Source organism: Hemitrygon akajei, chromosome 4, assembly GCF_048418815.1.
Source record: "Hemitrygon akajei chromosome 4, sHemAka1.3, whole genome shotgun sequence".
Classification (NCBI taxonomy): Eukaryota; Metazoa; Chordata; class Chondrichthyes; order Myliobatiformes; family Dasyatidae; genus Hemitrygon; species Hemitrygon akajei.
In genome coordinates, this window is record NC_133127.1 from 186,059,893 (window position 1) to 186,080,171 (window position 20,279).

At 41.3% G+C, this 20,279-nt stretch overlaps 1 protein-coding gene across 16 annotated transcripts in view; it reads left to right on the forward strand.

The window, feature by feature from the left end:
• gyg2 (glycogenin 2) overlaps window positions 1-20,279 on the forward strand; it is a 120,065-nt gene that overhangs the window by 42,663 nt on the left and 57,123 nt on the right. For 15 of the 16 annotated variants that reach the window (XM_073044225.1, XM_073044221.1, XM_073044224.1 and 12 more), the window contains exons 2-5: window positions 126-270; window positions 17,400-17,574; window positions 18,774-18,936; window positions 19,024-19,150. In XM_073044225.1, coding sequence (XP_072900326.1) covers window positions 126-270; window positions 17,400-17,574; window positions 18,774-18,936; window positions 19,024-19,150 — 610 coding nt within the window. The remainder of the gene's footprint in view (window positions 1-125; window positions 271-17,399; window positions 17,575-18,773; window positions 18,937-19,023; window positions 19,151-20,279) is intronic. The other variant, XM_073044226.1, reaches the window with a different exon arrangement.

The window sequence follows — 20,279 nt, forward strand, 5'->3', positions numbered from 1 at the left end:
ATTCCAGCTCACAGCTACTCCCCTTATTGTCTTGCCTAATAAATGTACTTCAACTTTGAATTGCATGCCATTTGTGAAGGAAAAGTACTTAGTTTGCCTTTGGTCTTTCCGTTTCTTTATTCCAGTAGTAACAGACCAGGCCTTTGTGACCCTGGCTACCAATGATGCTTATGCCAAAGGTGCTCTTGTGCTCTGTCAGTCTCTGAAACGACACAACACTACCAGGCAGGTTGTGGTTCTATTTACACCACAGGTATCCAGCAAGATGAGGTAAGAATCCATTTTGTTTCTTTCAAATGTTTAGAAACTGGTTCAATATCAGCGACATACAGTTGTGAGATTTCTTTTGTGGCAACTTTAAAATGGAAGCAGTAAAAAATGACACCAGTCTTCACCTCTTGATCATTTTCGCCTTGGTCTGATGAGGTGCCCTTGTCTTGGAAGCGGCATCATTGTACTTCGGGCTGTTCTCTTGATTGCGATTGCTCTTTCATTATAAATATTGTGGGTAGGTGGAGACTGCAGATGCTGAAAAAATGATCTGCTGAAGGAACTAATCTGTGGTGGGAAATGAAGAATCAATATTTTGGGTTGAGATCTATTCTGAATGAACAAGGGGAAGGTGACTAGGATCGAGGAGTGAAGGGGTGGGCGATTGGTGGATTCTGGAGAGGAGTGTGGATTGGAGATGGTGAAAGAGACTTGGAGGTGATATATAAGATTATTAAGGGATTGGACAAGACAGAGGCAGGAAATATGTTCCAGATGCTGGGAGAGTCCAGTACCAGAGGGCATGGTTTGAGAATAAGGGGTAGGTCATTCAGGACAGAGTTAAGGAAAACCTTCTTCTCCCAGAGAGTTGTGGGGGTGTGGAATGCACTGCCTCGGAAGGTAGTGGAGGCCAATTCTCTGGATGCTTTCAAGAAGGAGCTAGATAGGTATCTAGGGGAATCAAGGGATATGGGGACAAGACAGGAACCGGGTATTGATAGTAGATGATCAGCCATGATCTCAGAATGGCGGTGCAGGCTCGAAGAGCCTATTGTCTATTGTGATAGGTGGGGACTGCAAGTTTTGTAGGTAGGTGACTGTCTCCTTTAATACTTTAATTTATGAATCCGTCCTAATGAGGTAAAACTTATTAAGTCTCACAAAGTAGTACAGCTTATTGCACATACAAACACTCTACGAACCTGCTATTCACTCTAATACACCCTTCCCATTAACCTTAACATGGAGTCACAAGCGATTGCAGATGCTGGAACTTGGAGCAATGCACAACACACCAGAGGAACTCCACAGGTCAAGCAACAGCCGCGGAGTGAAATGGACGGCTGATGTTTTCAGGTTGAGACCCGCCATTTGGAGCGCTTTCTCTCTTGAAAGCCCAGATGAAGGGGCTTGACCTGAAACATTAACTGTCCATAGATGTTGCCGAGTTACCCCAGCATTTTGTGTGTTGCTCCAATAACATTAAGCACTACGTAGAGTCGTTTACCTTGTCTTTGACTCCATACACCACTCACCCCAGTATTTGGCTGGGATACAGGTGTCTGCATTTACTTCCACGTTGTTAAGGTTTTCCCCAAAGCTTCTCGCTCACTTCTTTGTTTATATAATACAAATAATCACAGTGGCAATGATTGATTGATAGAAACTCCCCCTACCTCAGCCCCTTGATTGCATCAGAGGTTAATGTTATTCACTATGTAGGCTTGCATGAATAAGATGATGAGCGGCATTGATCGTGTGGATAGTCAGGGGCTTTTTCCCAGGGCTGAAATGGTTGCCACAAGAGGGCACAGTTTTAAGGTGCTGGGGAGTGAGTACAGAGGAGATGTCAGGGATAAGTTTTGTACTCAGAGAGTGGTGAGTGTGTGGAATGGGCTGCCGACGACAGTGGTGCAGGTGGATACGATAGACTCCTGGATAGGTACATGGAGCTCAGGAAAAATAGAGGGCTATTGGTAATCCTAGGTAATTTCTAAGGTAAGGACATGTTCGGCACAGCTTTGTGAGTCGAAGGGCCTGTATTGTGCTGTAGGTTTTCTATGTATTTGCTGTGATGTGTTGGTATGACTTGCAACTGAAGTTCAAAGGGCATTTATTATTAAATTATGTATACCACATTGTTTTCTGGCTGTCTGCAAGAAGATAAATCTCAGAGAAGCACCGCAGAACCCGTTTAAAGAAAACCCCTACACATGACCATCAGACGTGCAAAAATAAAGCACAAATTGCACTGTTACGAATGTGCCACAGCTCTGAGGGGCCGAAGGGTGCGGGGTAGCCCCCTCCTTTGTGAGAATCGCAAGATCACTATTAAGTCAGTTCAGGAGACACAGGAAATGAGAGAAAGACATGCAGAATCCACAAAAGGGTTGGAATGTGTCCTGGCCTCCGAAAGGCGGACCCATTGATACCGGCTATTGTCTCTTGGAGACGGACTTGTGTATTGCATCCTGTACGATGCATCGAAGCCCCCAGGCAATGAACCGAGGGGGAGGGTGGTGGAGGGATTGCATCATCCCGACCTGATTGACACCTGAGACCCTGTGAGTCGGGATAAAAAGAGGGTCTGTGGGAACAGCCCCTCAGACGCACCAGAAGGAACGCTAACGATCCCGTAATAGCAAAAACCAGTGGAAGGCCACGTGTGTCCTTTTCCGTTTGCCCCGGAATCGGTGGGCCCTGTACCACGGCAGAACGGTTTTTATCTAACAACGGGGAAATCAACTCCCAACGACTCTCGAAGGATTGACATCATAAAAGGAATGGGCAAGTTTTAACCCGTCTTTCTCTCCAACCCAAAAGCTGCAGCTTGAATGAACTGAGTGACTTTTATATTTCCATCGGACAATACATTATCCCCTAGACAACGATAGAGCTATTTCTTATTGATTACTATTAGACCTGCGCTTTTAGATTTGGTATTGACGACGCATATTATCTGTAAGTTTGCCTTGATATTATTTTGTGTATTTTTATCAATAAATACTGTTAAAAATAGTACCATCAGACTTCAATGGACCTCTCTATCTTTGCTGGTAAGTGACCCAGTTACGGGGTACGTAACAGCACGAAGAGCAGAACGTGAACAAATAACACACAAAACATTAAAAACATTAAACATCAAACTGTACCCAAAAGTGAGAACACAGCCACGAGCTGCCAGGGGGAGTAAAGCCAGGCCAGGAGCTGATGTCTGTGGCTGCGGTCAGTTCAGTGCTGTGGCAGTGGCTTCAGACCACAGGCGCAGATCCAGTTCCGTGCTGAAGCGCCTTGATCAAATCACACAAGTAGTAAAGCACGTTCCACACAGAGCACAGTAAACATCACACAGCAGCCGAAAGTAAGCTGATTTGTATATTAAAAAAAGTTCAGCAATTATGAAGAACAAAGAATTATATAAGCAATAAAGTTAGAGGTTTAAAGTACAGATTTGGAATAAAATGTGCATAAATACATAAATATCAGCATGTATTTACAATGTAAACAGTATTACTAAAAAGTGATTTAAAGTGTTTACAGTGCATTGATGTGACGGGATCAATAGATAGAGGGGGTGGGGGCAGCTAGCCAGAATGGTAATATCAGATTAAACTTTTAAGATGTTGTGAAGATTTTGTTTTAATAGCCCTGTAACACTTTCCAGAAGGGAGCTTTTGGAAAAGGCAGTTTACTGTGTGAGTAGTGTTTGCAGTGATTTTTCCTGCCCACTTCTTTGTCCTGGATATGTACAAGTGCTGCAGTGATGGTAGACTGCAGCCAATTAGCTTTTCAGCTGAACTGACAGTTCGCTGTAGTTTTTATATATTGAGAGGATGCTGCACCAGACCAGACATAATGGCTTACCCCTGTCTTCCCTGTTTGCTGTATTTCTGAGAAAGGATAGCATCCCATCCTTAGTCTATCCTAGTTGTTGGTTTGACCATTCTCAGACATAAGGTGTTTTGTTGAGAATATTTCTGGATCCCAGCAGCCTTTTGAAAAGGCTGGTAGATGGATTTCGGTCCAGTATGGATTTTAACACTTCTAAAGACTTTAGGATTGACTTGAGACCAGGGATGTCGCATGCATTTGAAACTCTTGTGGGTAATGGAGAAGAAGCCAAGCAGTTTAAATAAATGCATGCTGTGTGGTTTCATTGTGCTGTTTAGTTTCTTGGACCATAGAGCACTGCAGTACAGTACAGGCCCTTCAGCCCACAATGTGCTGACCTTTTAACCTTCTCTAAGATCAGTCTAACCCTTCCCTCCCATGTAGCCTATGTATCACGCGCAAAATGCTGTCAGCATCAATGGAAAGGGATGTACAGGATGGCACCAGGGTAAATCAGCGACTCTCTGCAGGCTGCAGAAAACTGTACCAGTTTTCCTCTTAAACATTCTCCTTATGAACTACTTTGGCTGCAATCTGCAGCAAGTAAATTTCCTCTCAACAGCGGACTACGAAAGTACAAGGGTGACCTTCAGATCTCATGACTGACGATCAAATGAGCAGAAGTCAGGAGCTCCAGCGGAGCAGTTAAGCGCAGCGCCTTTGAGGGCCGAGGCGGAAACGACCCTCATAGCTGGAAACGCGGCTGGAGAGGCGAAATTCAAACCAAGCTGAGGGGATGAGGCCTCCTCTACCCAGCATCTTGTCGGTAAACGTGCAGGCACTGGAAAGCAAGATTGACAATCTCAAGGCAAGGTTGCTGTATCACAGATGAGGCTGATCTTAATTGTTGTTCACTAAAACTTGGTTAAATGCGGACACTCCGGATGCAGTGTTGCGGCTGGAAGGTTTAACAATTTTCAGAATGGATCAAATTGCAAACTTTGGTAAGGAAAAAGGTGTGGTGTGTGCTTTGTAGTGTTATGCTATGGCAACAATGAATATAGAATTGAGACAGGTTTTTTTTTATAAACAGATAAAACATTTATTAAACACTGCTCAATAAAAAATGAAAAGTAAACAAACGACAAACTTAACTGGAAGTTAACTGCTATACGGCAACTCGAGCAGTTCTTAAAGCGATAAATGCAAAAGTCCAAATGATTTACACAGTCAACTAGGAGAGACTTTCCTGAAGTAATGAATTCCTCGACGACGTGACGTTACTGCTGATCCCAGCCGAAATATGCCTTGCCCGAAGGATTTACGACGAAGGAAACAAAAAGGGCTTAAAAGAACTGACCTTCTCTTGGTGAATAACACTGCGCCCAGCTCTTTCTGCTTTCACAATGCAGGAGCTATCTCAGATGCAGGTTACTAATTGCTTGAATAAAGATTAAATAAGGTCGATCTTGTTTTACTGCCGATGACACCAACTTTACTCGATCCTTTGGGTTTCCCGTACTTTGGTAAATTCTTCACTCCGATTGGACTACAAAGGTAGGAATCAAAACTGGCAGCATTGTGGTGAAAACTGCCAGCAATAACCTTTGAGACTTATGATAGAAAGTAAAACTCCACTTTAAAGCAAAACTGCCATCATGAGATGAATACACAGCATAATGGAGTCACTGATGAATTAAACAACGAACTGAGCTGCGTCACAGCAAGGCTTTCCCCTTTTATACCTGTTGAAACAGGCCATCACGTGACCTCTCACTGGTGGGAACATTACATCACATGACCTCACATTGGCGGGAAATTACATCACCCCACCATCACAAGACCATTACATCATGCTCACCAGATACTCAATTACATCATGGTCATGTGACAGTCACAAGATACCCACCTGGTATGTAACACCTCCCTCCAAAAAAAAGAATTTTGATCTGTCAAGAGCAAAATTTTAACAATTAACTACTGTAGATTCCGGACTACAGAGCGCACCTGATTAAAAGCCGCTGGCTCTAATTTTAGAAATAAAATCAATTTTTTACTTGTACAGGCCGCACCAGATTTTCGGCCGCAGGTGTCCCACGTTGTAATATGAGATATTTACACAGAAAGATATTACACGTGAGGATTTTTTAACTTTTAATTAAATCCATATGGTAACAAACAAATATATATTGCAAATGCTTTTTTTTGAACCGTGCCTGTAATATGGCTACTTTTAAATATACATACGTATCGGTAACACAAATTACGTTGCATATACTTTTTTACTGAACAGCACGAACAACATTCCAATATCTCCTAGCGACTGGTAAAAATATATATACTGCAGCCTACCAGGAAAAGTTATTGATCGCCTTTAACTTAAAAGCAGCGTTTTCGCTCAGGTCTGATGTGCTCGGGTAACGCGATCGGGTCTAATCGGGTCTGATGTGCTCGGGTCTAATGAGCTCGCGTAACGCGATCGGATCTAATCGGGTCTAATGTGCTCGGGTCTGATGTGCTCGGGTCTAATGAGCTCGCGTAACGCGATCGGGTCTAATGTGCTCGGGTCTGATGTGCTCGGGTCTAATGAGCTCGCGTAACGCGATCGGGTCTAATCGGGTCTAATGTGCTCGGGTCTAATGAGCTCGCGTAACGCAATCGGGTCTAATCGGGTCTAATGTGCTCGGGTCTGATGTGCTCGGGTCTAATGAGCTCGCGTAACGCGATCAGGTCTAATCAGGTCTAATGTGCTCGGGTCTGATGAGCTCGCGTAATGCCCCCACCTTCCCGTTTATCGCAAACCGGTATCCCACAAGACGCGGCGAAACCGGGTGTGACGTCATAGCATCCCGGGATGTAGTACAGAAAACAAATATAGTTAAAACACTTCTAACTTTAACTAACAAATGAATTACTAAGCGAAAATATTATAAACTAAGTAACTGCCATAAAGGCAGCACAATGCTTTTCTTCGAGTGTTTTCCATGTTGATGAGGGTGAGTACAAATGACTGATTTACAATAATTTAATTGTGAAAGTGCGCTTGATTTATCGTACAATTTCATTGGACCTCTGTGAACTACTCATCAATTTTATTGGTCTACTGTTACGAGGCAAAATGTTTACGAGGCAGCAAGAAAAAAAACCATGTATTAGCCGCTCTGGATTAAAGGCCGCAGAGTTCAAAGCTGTTCAAAATGTGGGAAAAAAGTAGCGGCTTATAATCCGGAATCTACGGTATTAACTAAAAAAACATGCATACACAATATACATAGTATTATCATACAGCACCTTACAAATAACTATACAAGAGTGTTACAAATGTTAAAATATCATTCCATAAAAAAACTACATTGTATATTCAGCATTGAGGTAGACAATCAGCAATCACATTATCTTTGCCTTTAATATGAGTTATCAAAATATTGTACTCCTGTAACGTCAAAGTTTTGTTGATAAATTGGGGTTTGATTTATTTCCTTAACCATTTTCCTTAACCAAGCCTGGACTTACAACATACTCAAGATAAGTCACAGTGGCATGACCAAATTCACTCTTAGCTAGGTTAATAGTTAAGTTAGCTTTTGAAAGCCTTTCAAATGGTTTCTCCATCACAGTAATGTGTGCTTTCCAAGTATCATTTCCTGTAACTAAATCATCAATATAGGCATCTGTATCTTTTAACCCATGAATCACAGAATTAATCATCTGCTGGAACGTACCTGGGGCATTCTTCATCCCAAATGGAAGAACATTATATTCATATAACCCAGATGGGGTTCCAAATGCAGAAATCTCTCTACCTCTGTCTGTCAATGGAACACACCAATACCCTTTTAATAAATCAATCTTTGTAAGGAACTTTGCTTTTCCAAGTTTATCTATACAATCATCCACTCTAGGAATTGGGTACACATCTGTTTTTGTTACAGCATTCACCTTCCTGTAGTCAGTACAAAACCGAATACTACTGTCTGACAGGCACCATAACACAAGGTGAACTCCAATTCGAATTAGAAGGTCTAATAATATTATTCTCTAACACACTTAATTTCTTTCTCATCAAGTTCACATTTTTCCATGTTCATCCTATATGGATGTTGCTTTATGGGTTTGGCATCTCCAACATCTACATCATGTGAAGCTACTGTGGTTCTTCTAGGAATGTCTGGAAATAAATCCCTGTATTTAAAAATTAATTGCTTCATCTGCTGCTTCTGCTCTGGCTGTAAATGAGCTAATTTCTCATCAATATTTTCCAGAATGGTTGAGATTGGTAATCTGGCAGAAACAATGTTGGGTTTAGAATGAGTTTCAAATGAATCATCCATTATGTTCCTAGTGAGATCAGACTTTATATTATTGACCACAACAGTCATAGTAGCAGACTGTTTCTCATAATATGGTTTTATGATATTTATATGGCAAAGTTGTGTTGCCCTTGTTTGATCTGGAGTTTTTATCACATAATCTACATCATTAGCTTTAGACATAATTTCATAAGGACCATGAAACTTAGCTTGTAAAGGATTCACTTGCACCGGGAAAAGAACCAACACCTTATCTCCAGGCTTAAATGTCCTCATCCTAGCTTCTCTATCATACCAGGTTTTCATTTTCTCCTGAGCCAATTTTAAATTTTCCCTGGCTAAGCCACAAGCTTTATGTAATCTGTCCTTAAATTTTAAAACATAGTCCAGCAAACTAGTGTGTACTTTATTAATCCATTGTTCTTTTAATAAGGCCAAAGGTCCTCTAACTCTATGTCCAAATACAAGTTCAAATGGACTAAAACCTAATGAATCCTGTACTGACTCCCTTTCTGCAAATAGAAGTAAGTATATACCCTCATCCAATCATCCGAATCAGAATCAGACTTTAATCGCCAAGTACCTATGCACATACAAGGAATTTACTTCCGGCAGATGTTGTCTCTCTGCTCATAACAATAATAATGATAAATATAAATGAAAATATAAATTGTACATACAGGTAGTGCAATCCAAGTAATAGTTAGCTGACAGTTAACCGGCAGTTAACTGTTCAGCAAAGTGACCGCAGTAGGGAAAAAACTTCTCCAGTGCCTATTAGTCTTAGTCTGGAGGGATCTGAAGCACCTACCAGACAGAAGCAGATCAAACAGTCCGTGCGCAGGATGGGAGGAGTCCTTTATGATGTTCCCCGCCCTCTTCTTCAACCTGGAAGAGTACAGGTCCACAATAGATAGTCACTGTGCGCTGTAGTCTGGTTCTTTTTCATTTTCCACACAATACATCCTAATCATAGTCTTGAGGGTGGAATGAAACCTCTCCAAGGCTCCTTGTGATTCTGGATGGTATGCAGATGAGGTAATCTGCTTAACTCCCAGTTTATAAACTATCTGTTGAAACAATCCAGACATAAAATTACTACCTTGCTCAGATTGCATTTCCTTAGGCAACCCAAAATAAGGTTTATTACAGTTTTAGTCATTATATTCCTAAGTGGTACTGCCTCTGGAAACCTAGACGCAATGCACATGATAGTCAGCAAGTATTGATGGCCAGTTGTTGTTTTTTGTAATGGGCCTACACAGTCTATAACAATTTTGGAAAACAGTTCACCGAACGCGGGAATAGGTTGCAGTGGGGCCACTGGAGTAACTTGATTAGGTTTACCCTCCATTTGGCAAGTATGACACGTTCTGTAAACCATCACCACATCTTTTCTCAAACCAGGCCAGTAAAAATGTTTAAAAACTTTGTCCACAGTTTTCTTCACCCCTTGATGTCCACCCAAAGGCACACTATGGGCTAAAGTTAAAATCTCATTTCGATAAACTTTAGGAACAACTACCTGGTGAGCAATATTCCATTCATCACTTGCAGGAACTGTAGGCGGTCTCCACTTCCTCATCAACACTCCTTTCTCAAAATAATATCCTACTGGCACCTTATCAATTTCACTATCCAGAAGAGCTTGTTCCTTTAATTTGATAATCTCAGGGTCTCGTCTCTGCTCTGCTATCATCTCCTTCCGAGACAGAGACAAATCTTCAGGGTCAGACTTACTCTAACACTGAAGGTAAGAAAGTTTCTGACACATGCTCAAAATTCGAATCCTGAGATGAACAGTCATGGGTAACAACCTCATTCTGCACATCAAGCTTTTTAGCCATGGCTTGAGTTACAACACAGGAGGAATCTGTGGTAGAATCCATCGGTGGTTCCTCTGACTTTATTGTCAAATGCACTTCAGGAAAATCTTGTCAATCTGCCAAGTCATTTCCTAACAATAAAGAAACATCATTCATGGGTAAGCTAGGTTGTAGTCCTACTTGTAACAAGTCCTGTAACTAACCCTGACCTCAAATTTACTCTATGTAAATGTACAGGCATAAGGGCACTCCCAACACCTTGTATATGGTTTACACTCCAGTGTCAGACTCATCATTAAACTTTAACACACTGTCTAACATCAGTGATTGAGAAGCTCCAGTATCTCTCAGAATTTTTATTGGCACCGGAGTGGATCCCTCTTCCAAGGATACAAATCCTTCAGTTATAAAATGATTATATCCTCTCTTAAATTGGTCAGACATCTACCCTGAGAAAATTTATTCTTGTGGATTAAAGGATACTCATCAGCTAATTTATCAGACTCCTGCAATGTAGCAGTGTCCCTCTCATTTAAGTATGTCCTTACTTCAGGGATGTTCCTTTTAAATTCCTCCATTAAAATCAACTCTTTCAATTTATTATAGTACCCATTTACATTTTTAGAGGAAACCCATCTCTCAAAACACATAGCTTTATCATAGGCAAATTCCACATAAGTTTTTTCCACGGATTTCTTCAAATTTCTGAGTCTTTCTCTATGTGCTTCCGGAACCAGTTCATACACCTTCAATATATGCTGCTTCACAATATCATAATCAAATGCTTGCTCAGCAGTTAAAGCTGTATAAACTTGTTGTGTTTTGCCTTTAATTACACTTTGTAACATCACTGACCATTTCTCTTGCAGCCACTCTGAAATCAGAGCAACAGTTTCAAAATGTTGAAAATACTTCTCTATTTCTGTTTCATTAAATGGAGGAACCAGTTTAATTTCCTGACTAACAACAAATGTTTTTCTAGAACCAGAGGACTGATCACTGGATCTTAATTCTGCCATCATAAGTTCAAATTCCCTCTTTTTATTTTCAGCCTCTAACTGACTTTGTTCCAAGTTAGCTTCCAATTGTTTCTGTTTTTACTCAGCTTCTTTTCTAAGCTTTTCTAATGCTACCTGTTCTAGGTATCTATCTATCTAGGTGTAACTGGATCACTGCTTTACTCACGGGAAAGGATATAACACTGCTTCATCAAAAACACCTGAATTTATATAGTGTTCTGCAATTTTCCTCTGAATTACAGGCTTTGTTGTAACCTTCAAAATGCCTTTTAAGTTCTAACCTGCTAGCAATCTCAGATACATCACTCTTTTTCACCTTTGCTAATAATTCTGCATCTAGTGATGCCAGAAAGTCATCAATATTCATTGTTGCTGAATACCACTCACAAACCAATCAAACAAAAGAATCTGGTATTCCCTTTTCCAAAATAGACTGATTAGTAAGCAAGGATTTAAGCACAAAAGTGGATTCGGATCCCGAGAGCCCCCAATTGTTATGCTACGGCAACAATGAATATAGAATTGAGACAGGTTTTTTATAAACAAATAAAACATTTATTAAACACTGCTCAATAAAAATGAAAAGTAAACAAACGACTAACTTAACCGGAAGTTAACTGCTATACGGCAACTCGAACAGTTCCTAAAGCGATAAATGCAAAAGTCCAAATGATTTACACAGTCAACTAGGAGAGACTTTCCTGAAGTAATGAATTCCTCGACGACGTGACGTTACTGCTGATCCCAGCCGAAATATGCCTTGCCCGAAGGATTTACGACAAAGGAAATAAAAAAGGGCTTAAAAGATCTGACCTTCTCTTGGCAAATAACACTGCACCCAGCTCTTTCTGCTTTTACAATGCAGAAGCTATCTCGGATGCAGGTTACTAATTGCTTGAATAAAGATTAAATAAGGTCGATCCCGTTTTACCGCTGACGACACCAACTTTACTCGATCCTTTGGGTTCCCGTGTTTCGGTAAATTCTTCACTCCAATTAGACTGCAAAGGTAGGAATCAAAACTGGCAGCATTGTGGTGAAAACTGCCGGCAATAACCTTTGAGACTTAAGATAGAAAGTAAAACTCCACTTTAAAACAAATCTGCGTCATGAGACGAATGCGCAGCATAACGGAATCACTGACGAATTAAACAACGAACTGAGCTGTGTCATAGCAAGGCTTTCCCCTTTTATACCTGTTGAAATAGGCCATCACATGACCTCTTACTGGCAGGAAAATTACATCATGTGATCTCACATTGGCGGGAAATTACATCACCCCACCATCACAAGACCATTACATCATGCTCACCAGATACTCAATTACATCATGATCATGTGACAGTCACAAGATTCCCACCTGGTATGTAACAGTAGTAAGTTCTCATTGGCACATGAACATTAGGGTTATGTCGATTTCTTGCTCCCCGACTTGAAATGTATACTATTTAATTTACCCTGGGAGTTCTCATCTGTGATCCTGACCATGCTTTACATACCACCAGCAGCCGATATATTAGCAGGCACTTGCGAAACTGCATGAGGTTGTCTTTAAACAAGAAACAGCCTATCCTGACACATTTCAAATTATAGTCGCCAACTTTAACCAAACCTCTCTGAAGAAAACTCTGCCGATTTATCACCAGCACGCAACATGTTGCACCAGAGGGTCCCAACACAGCAGACCACTGTTACACTATGATAAAGAATGCCTATTGTTCCTTCCCAAGACTGCAGTTTGGCAAGTCAGATCATTTGGTTGTACTCCAAACTGCATACAGAACAAGGCTCCAGAGATCAAAACAACTAAGGAATTCGCGGGAGGCAGAGGAACAGTTATGGGGTTGCCTTGAGTCAATGGACTGGGCCGTGTGCAAAAACTCATCTAAGGACCAGAACGACTACGGCTGGGTCATAATAGACTTTATTAAAACATCTGTGGGTGAGTGTGTTCCCACGAAAATGTTCAAGGTTTTCCCTAATCAGAAGTCCTGGATGAACAATGAAATCTGGAATTTGCCAAGAGCCAGAGGTTCAAGTGTGGAGATCCAGAATGGTACAAGAGGTACAGGTACGATCTCCAGAAAGCCATCTCATGGGTGAAGTGGAGATTCTGGACTGGACTGGAATCAGCGAGGGATGCTCGACAGCTGTGGTAGAATTTGAATGCCATAACCTCCTACAAAGCTAAATCTTGTGATATGGGGGACAGCAGAGCTTCACTTCCAGATGAGCTCAGTGCCTTCCATGCTTACTTTGACCATCGTGGGAGGAACTGTTATGTATCGCCATGTCTCCCAATGTGGTCTCCGTATCTAAAGACGATGTGCGGACTGCCTTCAAAAAAGAGAATCCAAGGAAATCATCTGGTCTGGACCGAGTACTGAAGACCTGTGCTGACCAGCTGCCTGGTGTATTCTCAGATATCTTCAACCTTTCACTCCAGCAGCATATGGTACCCATCTGCTTCGAGCAGGCTTCAATCGTGCCAGTGCCCAAGAAGAGTGTGATAACTTGTCTCAATGACTAATGCCTAGTGGCACTTTCATCCGCAGTGAAGTGTTTTGAGAGGCAGGTGTTGAAGCATATCAGCTCCAGTTTGAATGGTGACTTGGATCCTCTTTAATTCGCCAACTGAAGCAACAGCGAGTACAGCAGATGCCATCTTATTGGCTCTTCACACAACCCAGGAACACCAAGATAATGAAGATGCATGCATAAGGATGACTTTATCCATTATAGCTCAGCATTTAATACCGTCATCCCATCAAAACTAATCAATAAACTTTAAGTCCTGTGCCTCAATACCACCTTGTGTCTTTGGATTCTGGATTTCTTCACTTGTAGACCCCAGTCGGTTTGGATTGGCAAAAAATTCTCCTCCACAATCTCAAACAAGAGATAATTTGCAGACGCTGGAAATGCTGCTGAAGTGTCTTGGCCTGAAATGTTGACTGTACTCTTTTCCATAGATGTCTGGCCTGCTGAGTTCCTCCAGCATTTTGTGTGTGTTCCTCCACAATTTCCATCAGCACAAGATCACCACAGGGGTGTGTGCTTAGCCCCCTGCTCTGCTTACTGTACACTTATGACTACGGCTAAGTACAACCCCAACATCGTATACAAGTTTGCTGATGACACTACTGTTGTGGGCTGTGTCAAAGGTGGTGATGAATCAGCTTGCAGGAGGGAGATTGAAGATTTGGCTGAATGGTGTAATAATAACAACAACTTCTCACTCAATGTCAATAAGACTAAGGAACTGATTGTAGACTTCAGGAGAGGGAAACCAGATGTCCAAGAGCCATTAGAGGATCAGAGGTGGAGAGGGTCAGTAACTTTAAATTCCTGGGTTTCACTGTCTCAGAAGACCTGTCCTGGACCCATGATATATCATTGCAAAGAAAGCACGACAGTGCCTCTATTTCCTCAGGAGATTCGGCATGTCATCAAAAAACTTGGCAAACCTCTACTGTTGTGTGGTGGGAAGTGTACTGACTTGCTGTATCACGGCCTGGTATAGGAACACCAATGCCTTAGAGCGAAAAATCCTACCAAAGGTGGTGGGTTTGGCCCAGTCCATCATGGGTAAAACCCTTCAAACTATTGAGCATATTTACGTAAAATATTGCAGCAGAAAAGCAATATCCATCATCAAAGATCCTCACCACCAGGCCATGCTCTTTTCTCACTGCCTTGTGCAGGAAGGCACAGAGTCGACTGTACTTCCTAAGAAGGTTGGCGTCATTCAATGTCTGTAGTGAGATGCTGAAGATGTTCTATAGGTCAGTTGTGGAGAGCGCCCTCTTCTTTGTGGTGGCGTGTTGGGGAGGAAGCATTAAGAAGAGGGACGCCTCACGTCTTAATAAGCTGGTAAGGAAGGCGGGCTCTGTCGTGGGCAAAGTACTGGAGAGTTTAACATTGGTAGCTGAGCGAAGGGCGCTGAGTAGGCTACGGTCAATTATGGATAACTCTGAACATCCTCTACATAGCACCATCCCGAGACAGAGAAGCAGTTTCAGCGACAGGTTACTATCGATACAATGCTCCTCAGACAGGATGAAGAGGTCAATACTCCCCAATGCCATTAGGCTTTACAATTCTACCGCCAGGACTTAAGAACTTTTTAAAAGCTATTATTAATGCTTTTTGAGATAGTGATTTAGATGCATATCATATTTTTTACTGAGTTAAGTATTGTATGTAATTAGTTTTGCTACAACAAGTGTATGGGACATTGGAAAAAAAGTTGAATTTCCCCATGGGGATGAATAAAGTATCTATCTATCTATCTATCTATCTATTAGGTAGAAGATACAGGTGCCTCAGGATTTGCACCACCAGGTTCAAGAACAGTTACTACCCCTCAACCATCAGGCTCTTGAACAAATGGGGATAACTAAACTCCTCTATTGAGATGTTCCCACAATCAATGATCTCTTGTTATTTCATGCTTGTTATATATTGCTATTGGTTTATATCTGCATTTGCACAGTTTATTATCCATTGATCCTGTTCTATAGATTGCTCGTATGAAAAATAATCTCAGGGTTGTCTGTGCTGACATGTATGTTCTCTGATAAACATCAAACCGCCAGCAAAAAAAAGCCAAAATTTACCATTAGATCATGGAGGAAATATATCAATTAACTCAAATGGTAGTAACGAGCAAATGAACCCCATCTTTTCTCAAAATCAAACATAGGTTCAAAGGTTCGACTTCTAATTTTCTCCAAACTAAGACATTACATCACTTGAGAGAACCGTTGTGACAGAGTGGGAGCCGACGTATCCTTCCACTTCAACAAAATGGCCCTCCTCGCTGTCAATGTAACAAACGCAATAACGTGTTGGTCAGACGAAGAAATACAGCGGCTATTTTGAGGAATTGTTCCAAAAAGCACAGTTAATTTGTTAGGTTGTAAATTAATTTTAAGTGCTTTAGAAACTGTAGAAAAAAAACTGACTTCCAAACCTGTGCCAGTATAGAGAAAGACCAAAACATGTGTGTCAGTGTAGCTGTCTCAGTTTTACATCTATCACAATAACTATCAACATTAGGAAAGACTTTAGACCATCTCTCCTTCGTCAAATAGTAATGATGTACAATTTTAAATTGAATCAGTGAATGATTAGCACAAATCGAAGAAGAGTTAACCAACTTCAGAATCTGCATCCAGTCCTCCGTCATAAAAGTCAAATTAAGTTCCTTTTCCCAATCTTGTTTAATCTTAAATAAAGGACGCTTATCCCATTGTTATAAATTCTTCCAATGGAACCCCTCATCAAAGGGTTCATACTTGTAATAGTGTCTAACAGGTCGGCATCCAATATGTAAGGAAAATTACTTAAATATTTTTGTAAGAAATGTCTAACTTGAAGGTATTGTAAAAAGTGTGAGTAGGAAAGAGAATATTTATCAACTAATTGTTCAAAAGACATCAGTCTATCTTCTTTAAATAGATCCAAAAAATTATTAATACCTTTATTTTTCCAAAGTAAAAAAAAATTGGATCACTCAAAGAAGGCTTAAAAAATAATTTTGATAAATTAAACTATAAAGTTTAGATTTTTTAAGATTAAAAATATTACAGAATTGGAACCAAATTTGTAAAGAATATTTAATCACAGAGTATAAATTTAAATTAGCAACTTCAGCTAATTGTATAGGTAAAGCAGCTCCCAATAACGAGGTTAAATAAAACTGTTTCACAGCTTTCAATTCAAAATCTACCCAAATTAGCCACTCGTTCTTATCAACCCAGTGCAATCAAAAGGACGTATATCACAAATTAACAACCCAGTAATACATTCTTAAATTAGGCAAAGCAAGGCCTCCATCCTTTTTCAATTTTTTGTAAGTGACATTTACTAATTCTTGGTCTTTTATAATTCCAAATAAAAGATTTATTTCTTTATAAATCTACTTTCTTTATTATCTGTTGGTGTATGATCTGTAACTTGGCAATTAATAATTGTGTATGGGGCAGTATTTACACAGCATTCCCTGCGATCAACGTTCCTCAATTGGAACATCCCAATGCTTATATTTGGTTGAGCCCCCAAATCATACTGACCTTAGTTGCATATTGCTTATGAAAGGTGGCCTTCTCACGGCTCAATCACATGGCTGTTAACAGAGCTAGCTAAAGAGACAAATCGGTATGTGAGCCCCAGTGAGAGGGCTGAACAAATAAGAGATTTTTTTTCAAGCAAGTCAGTGGTGTTGCTAATGTAAAGGACTGATCTCCTAGTTGAAAGAGATGGTGCATTGTGTTAGAGAGATTGCCTTGCACCAGTTATGCACTGTAGTTATTCTAGATTGCCTTTTGACTCCTTGCTCCTACAGTTTCCAAGTTAACATTTACTATTGGTCTACTGGTTCACTGACTCGGTCTGCTTTATTCTTGTACAAAACTTAGGCATGCGCTCCAGTGTCTGTTTGATGAGGCCAGAGAAGTCAACGTACTGGACAGTGGGGACTCGGCTCACCTGGCCCTGTTATCGAGGCCAGAGCTTGGGATCACCTTCACCAAAATACACTGCTGGTGCCTCGTGCAGTACTCGAAGTGCGTCTTTATGGACGCTGATACTCTGGTGAGTTTGGCACTCTCTTGACATCAAGTTCTTCCTCGTTGAGTGTGAGGCGAGAATGAACTCATGCCCTTGGGGAAGGGGAAAGAGATTTGTTTCCTGTTGAGTCTGAAATTCGCAACTGGAGTATTGCATACAGTTCTGGTTAGCCCATTATAGGAATGATGTTGAAGCTTTGGAGATGGTGCAGAAGAGGTCCGGGATGGTGCCCTGGATTAGAGAGGCTGAGGGGAGATCAGATGGAGGTTTGTGACATTATGAGGCATAGATAGCATAGACAGTATCTTTTTCCCATGGTTGAAATGTCTAATACCAGAAGACATGCATTTAAGATGAGAGGGGTAATTTCAAAGGAGTTGAGGGGCAAGTGTTCACAGAGTGGTGGGTGCCTGGAATGCACTGCCTGGGGTGGTGATAGAGGTAAATACATTAAGGACTTTTAAGGGGCGTTTTCACAGCCTTCATCTGCCTTATCCTAGGTGTGGCCCTGAGCATCTGTTTGATGAGATCAGAGTCGATGTATGTCGCTGGTACACATCACAAGTCCTGGTTATGTGACCACCAGGCAGACAGTCTCTGATGAGCGTTGATAATGGCAGAGACATCTGTCTTGCAGAGACACTGCCCAGAAGAAGGCAATGGCAAGTCTTGTTGTAGACAATGTTGCCGAGAAATTTGTGGATAAGACCATGATCGTCCACATCATATGACACGACATGATGATGATGATGATGAAGATGAAGGGATGTTTAGATAGGCACATGAATGTGAGGGAAATGGAAGAGTAGAGACATTGTGTCAGCAGAAGGGGTTAGTTTAGTTGGCCATGTGATTACTAATTTAGTTCAGTGCAAGACTGGGCCGAAGGGCCTGTTCCTGAACCATACTGTTCTGTGTTCTAAATTGAGAAGTCATGGTGAAATGTGGCTATTGAAAATGTTGTCCAGAGAAGGAAAATTATCCCATCGAGTAAAGAAGCAGCAAATGGTACGAAACACACACAAACTGCTGGAGGAACTTGGCATCAGGCAGCATTTTAGTCCTCTCCAGAAATATTGCCTGACTTGCTGAGTTCCTCCACCATTTTGTGAGTGTTGCTCAAGATTTCTAGCATCTGCAGAATCCCTAGTGTCTAAACGATATGAAATCTGCATCAAATTCCATCTGCCTTTTGAGGCATCTGTTTCAATGGCATTTTTCAGGTTTGTCAAAACATAGATGAACTCTTTGAACGAGAAGAGCTCTCTGCTGCTCCAGATCCCGGCTGGCCCGACTGCTTCAACACTGGGGTATTCGTCTACGTTCCTTCCATTGAAACCTACGACCGATTACTACAGTTTGCGGTAGAGAATGGTAGTTTTGATGGTGGGTGCAGTTCAGCTTCACTTGTTGCTGGCTCTTATTTAGCTTTGTAGCAGTTTTTATGTCTGTTTTGTTTGCTTTGGATGTTAGGGGGAGATCAAGGCCTGTTGAATAGTTTCTTCAGAAATTGGTCTACAACGGATATCCATAAACACCTGCCATTCATTTACAATCTGGCCAGCATTGCCTTGTACAGCTACCTCCCTGCCTTCAAACAGTAAGTATCTTTTTCTTTACTCAACCGTTCCATTAAATGAGGTATTTTTTGCCAATATTCCTTGTGTGGTCTTCTGCAGCTTCATAATGTATTCAATGGCTGCTTTATCGGGTATCTCCTGTACCTGTGAGTGTATATTTGTGGCCTACTGCTGCAGCAACCCATTCACTTCAAGGTTCGACGTGTTGTGTGTTCAGGGATGCTCTTCTGCACATCTTCTGCACACCACTGGTGTAACATCGGGTTATTTGAATTATCTTCCTGTCAGCTTGAACCAGTCTGGCCATTCTCCTCTGACCTCTCTCATTAACAAGGTGTTTTCACCAACAGAACTGAGATTTTTCTGTTTTTTTTTTGCAACATTCTATGTAAACTTTAGAGTCTGTGAATGAAAATCCCAGGAGATTAGCAGTTTCTGAGATACTTAAACCACCACATCTACCACCCACAATTATTCCCCAGTCTAAGTCACTTAGACCATATTTCTTCCCCATTCTCATGTTTGGTCTGAACAACAACTGAATCTCTTGACCATGTCTGCATGCTTTTATGCTTTGAGTTGCTGCCACATGATTCACCTTCATCATTAGATGATGTGTCATATGACATGGGTGATCATGGTCTATGACCATGATTGTTCTTAGCAAATTCTACACAGAAGTGGTTTGCCATTTCTGCACTCTGGGCCGTGTCTTTGCAAGACACATGACCTCATTCATTATTGATACTCTTCAGAGATTGTCTGCCTGGTGTCAGTGGACACATAACTGGAACTTGTGATATGTACCAGCTGCTCATACAGATACCCAGGGTCACTTGGCTTCACATGACCCTGATCCGGTGAGGGGTGGGAGCTAAGCAGGTGCTACACCTTGCCCAAGGGTGACTTGTGGAATGAAGGAGTGCCTTACACCTCCTTTAGTAGAGATGCATCTCACCCCACTACCCACGTGATTGGTTGATTAAATATTTGTGTTAATATGCAGGTGTACCTCATAAAATGGCCACTGTGTATTTTTGTAGTTGCAAAGATTCATGCTGGCCTGATAGTGCAGATTATGATGTACTCTAGTGTGAAGTATGCTGACTTGGTTATGGAGCGCAGAACAGCACCAGAACAGTCTCTGTG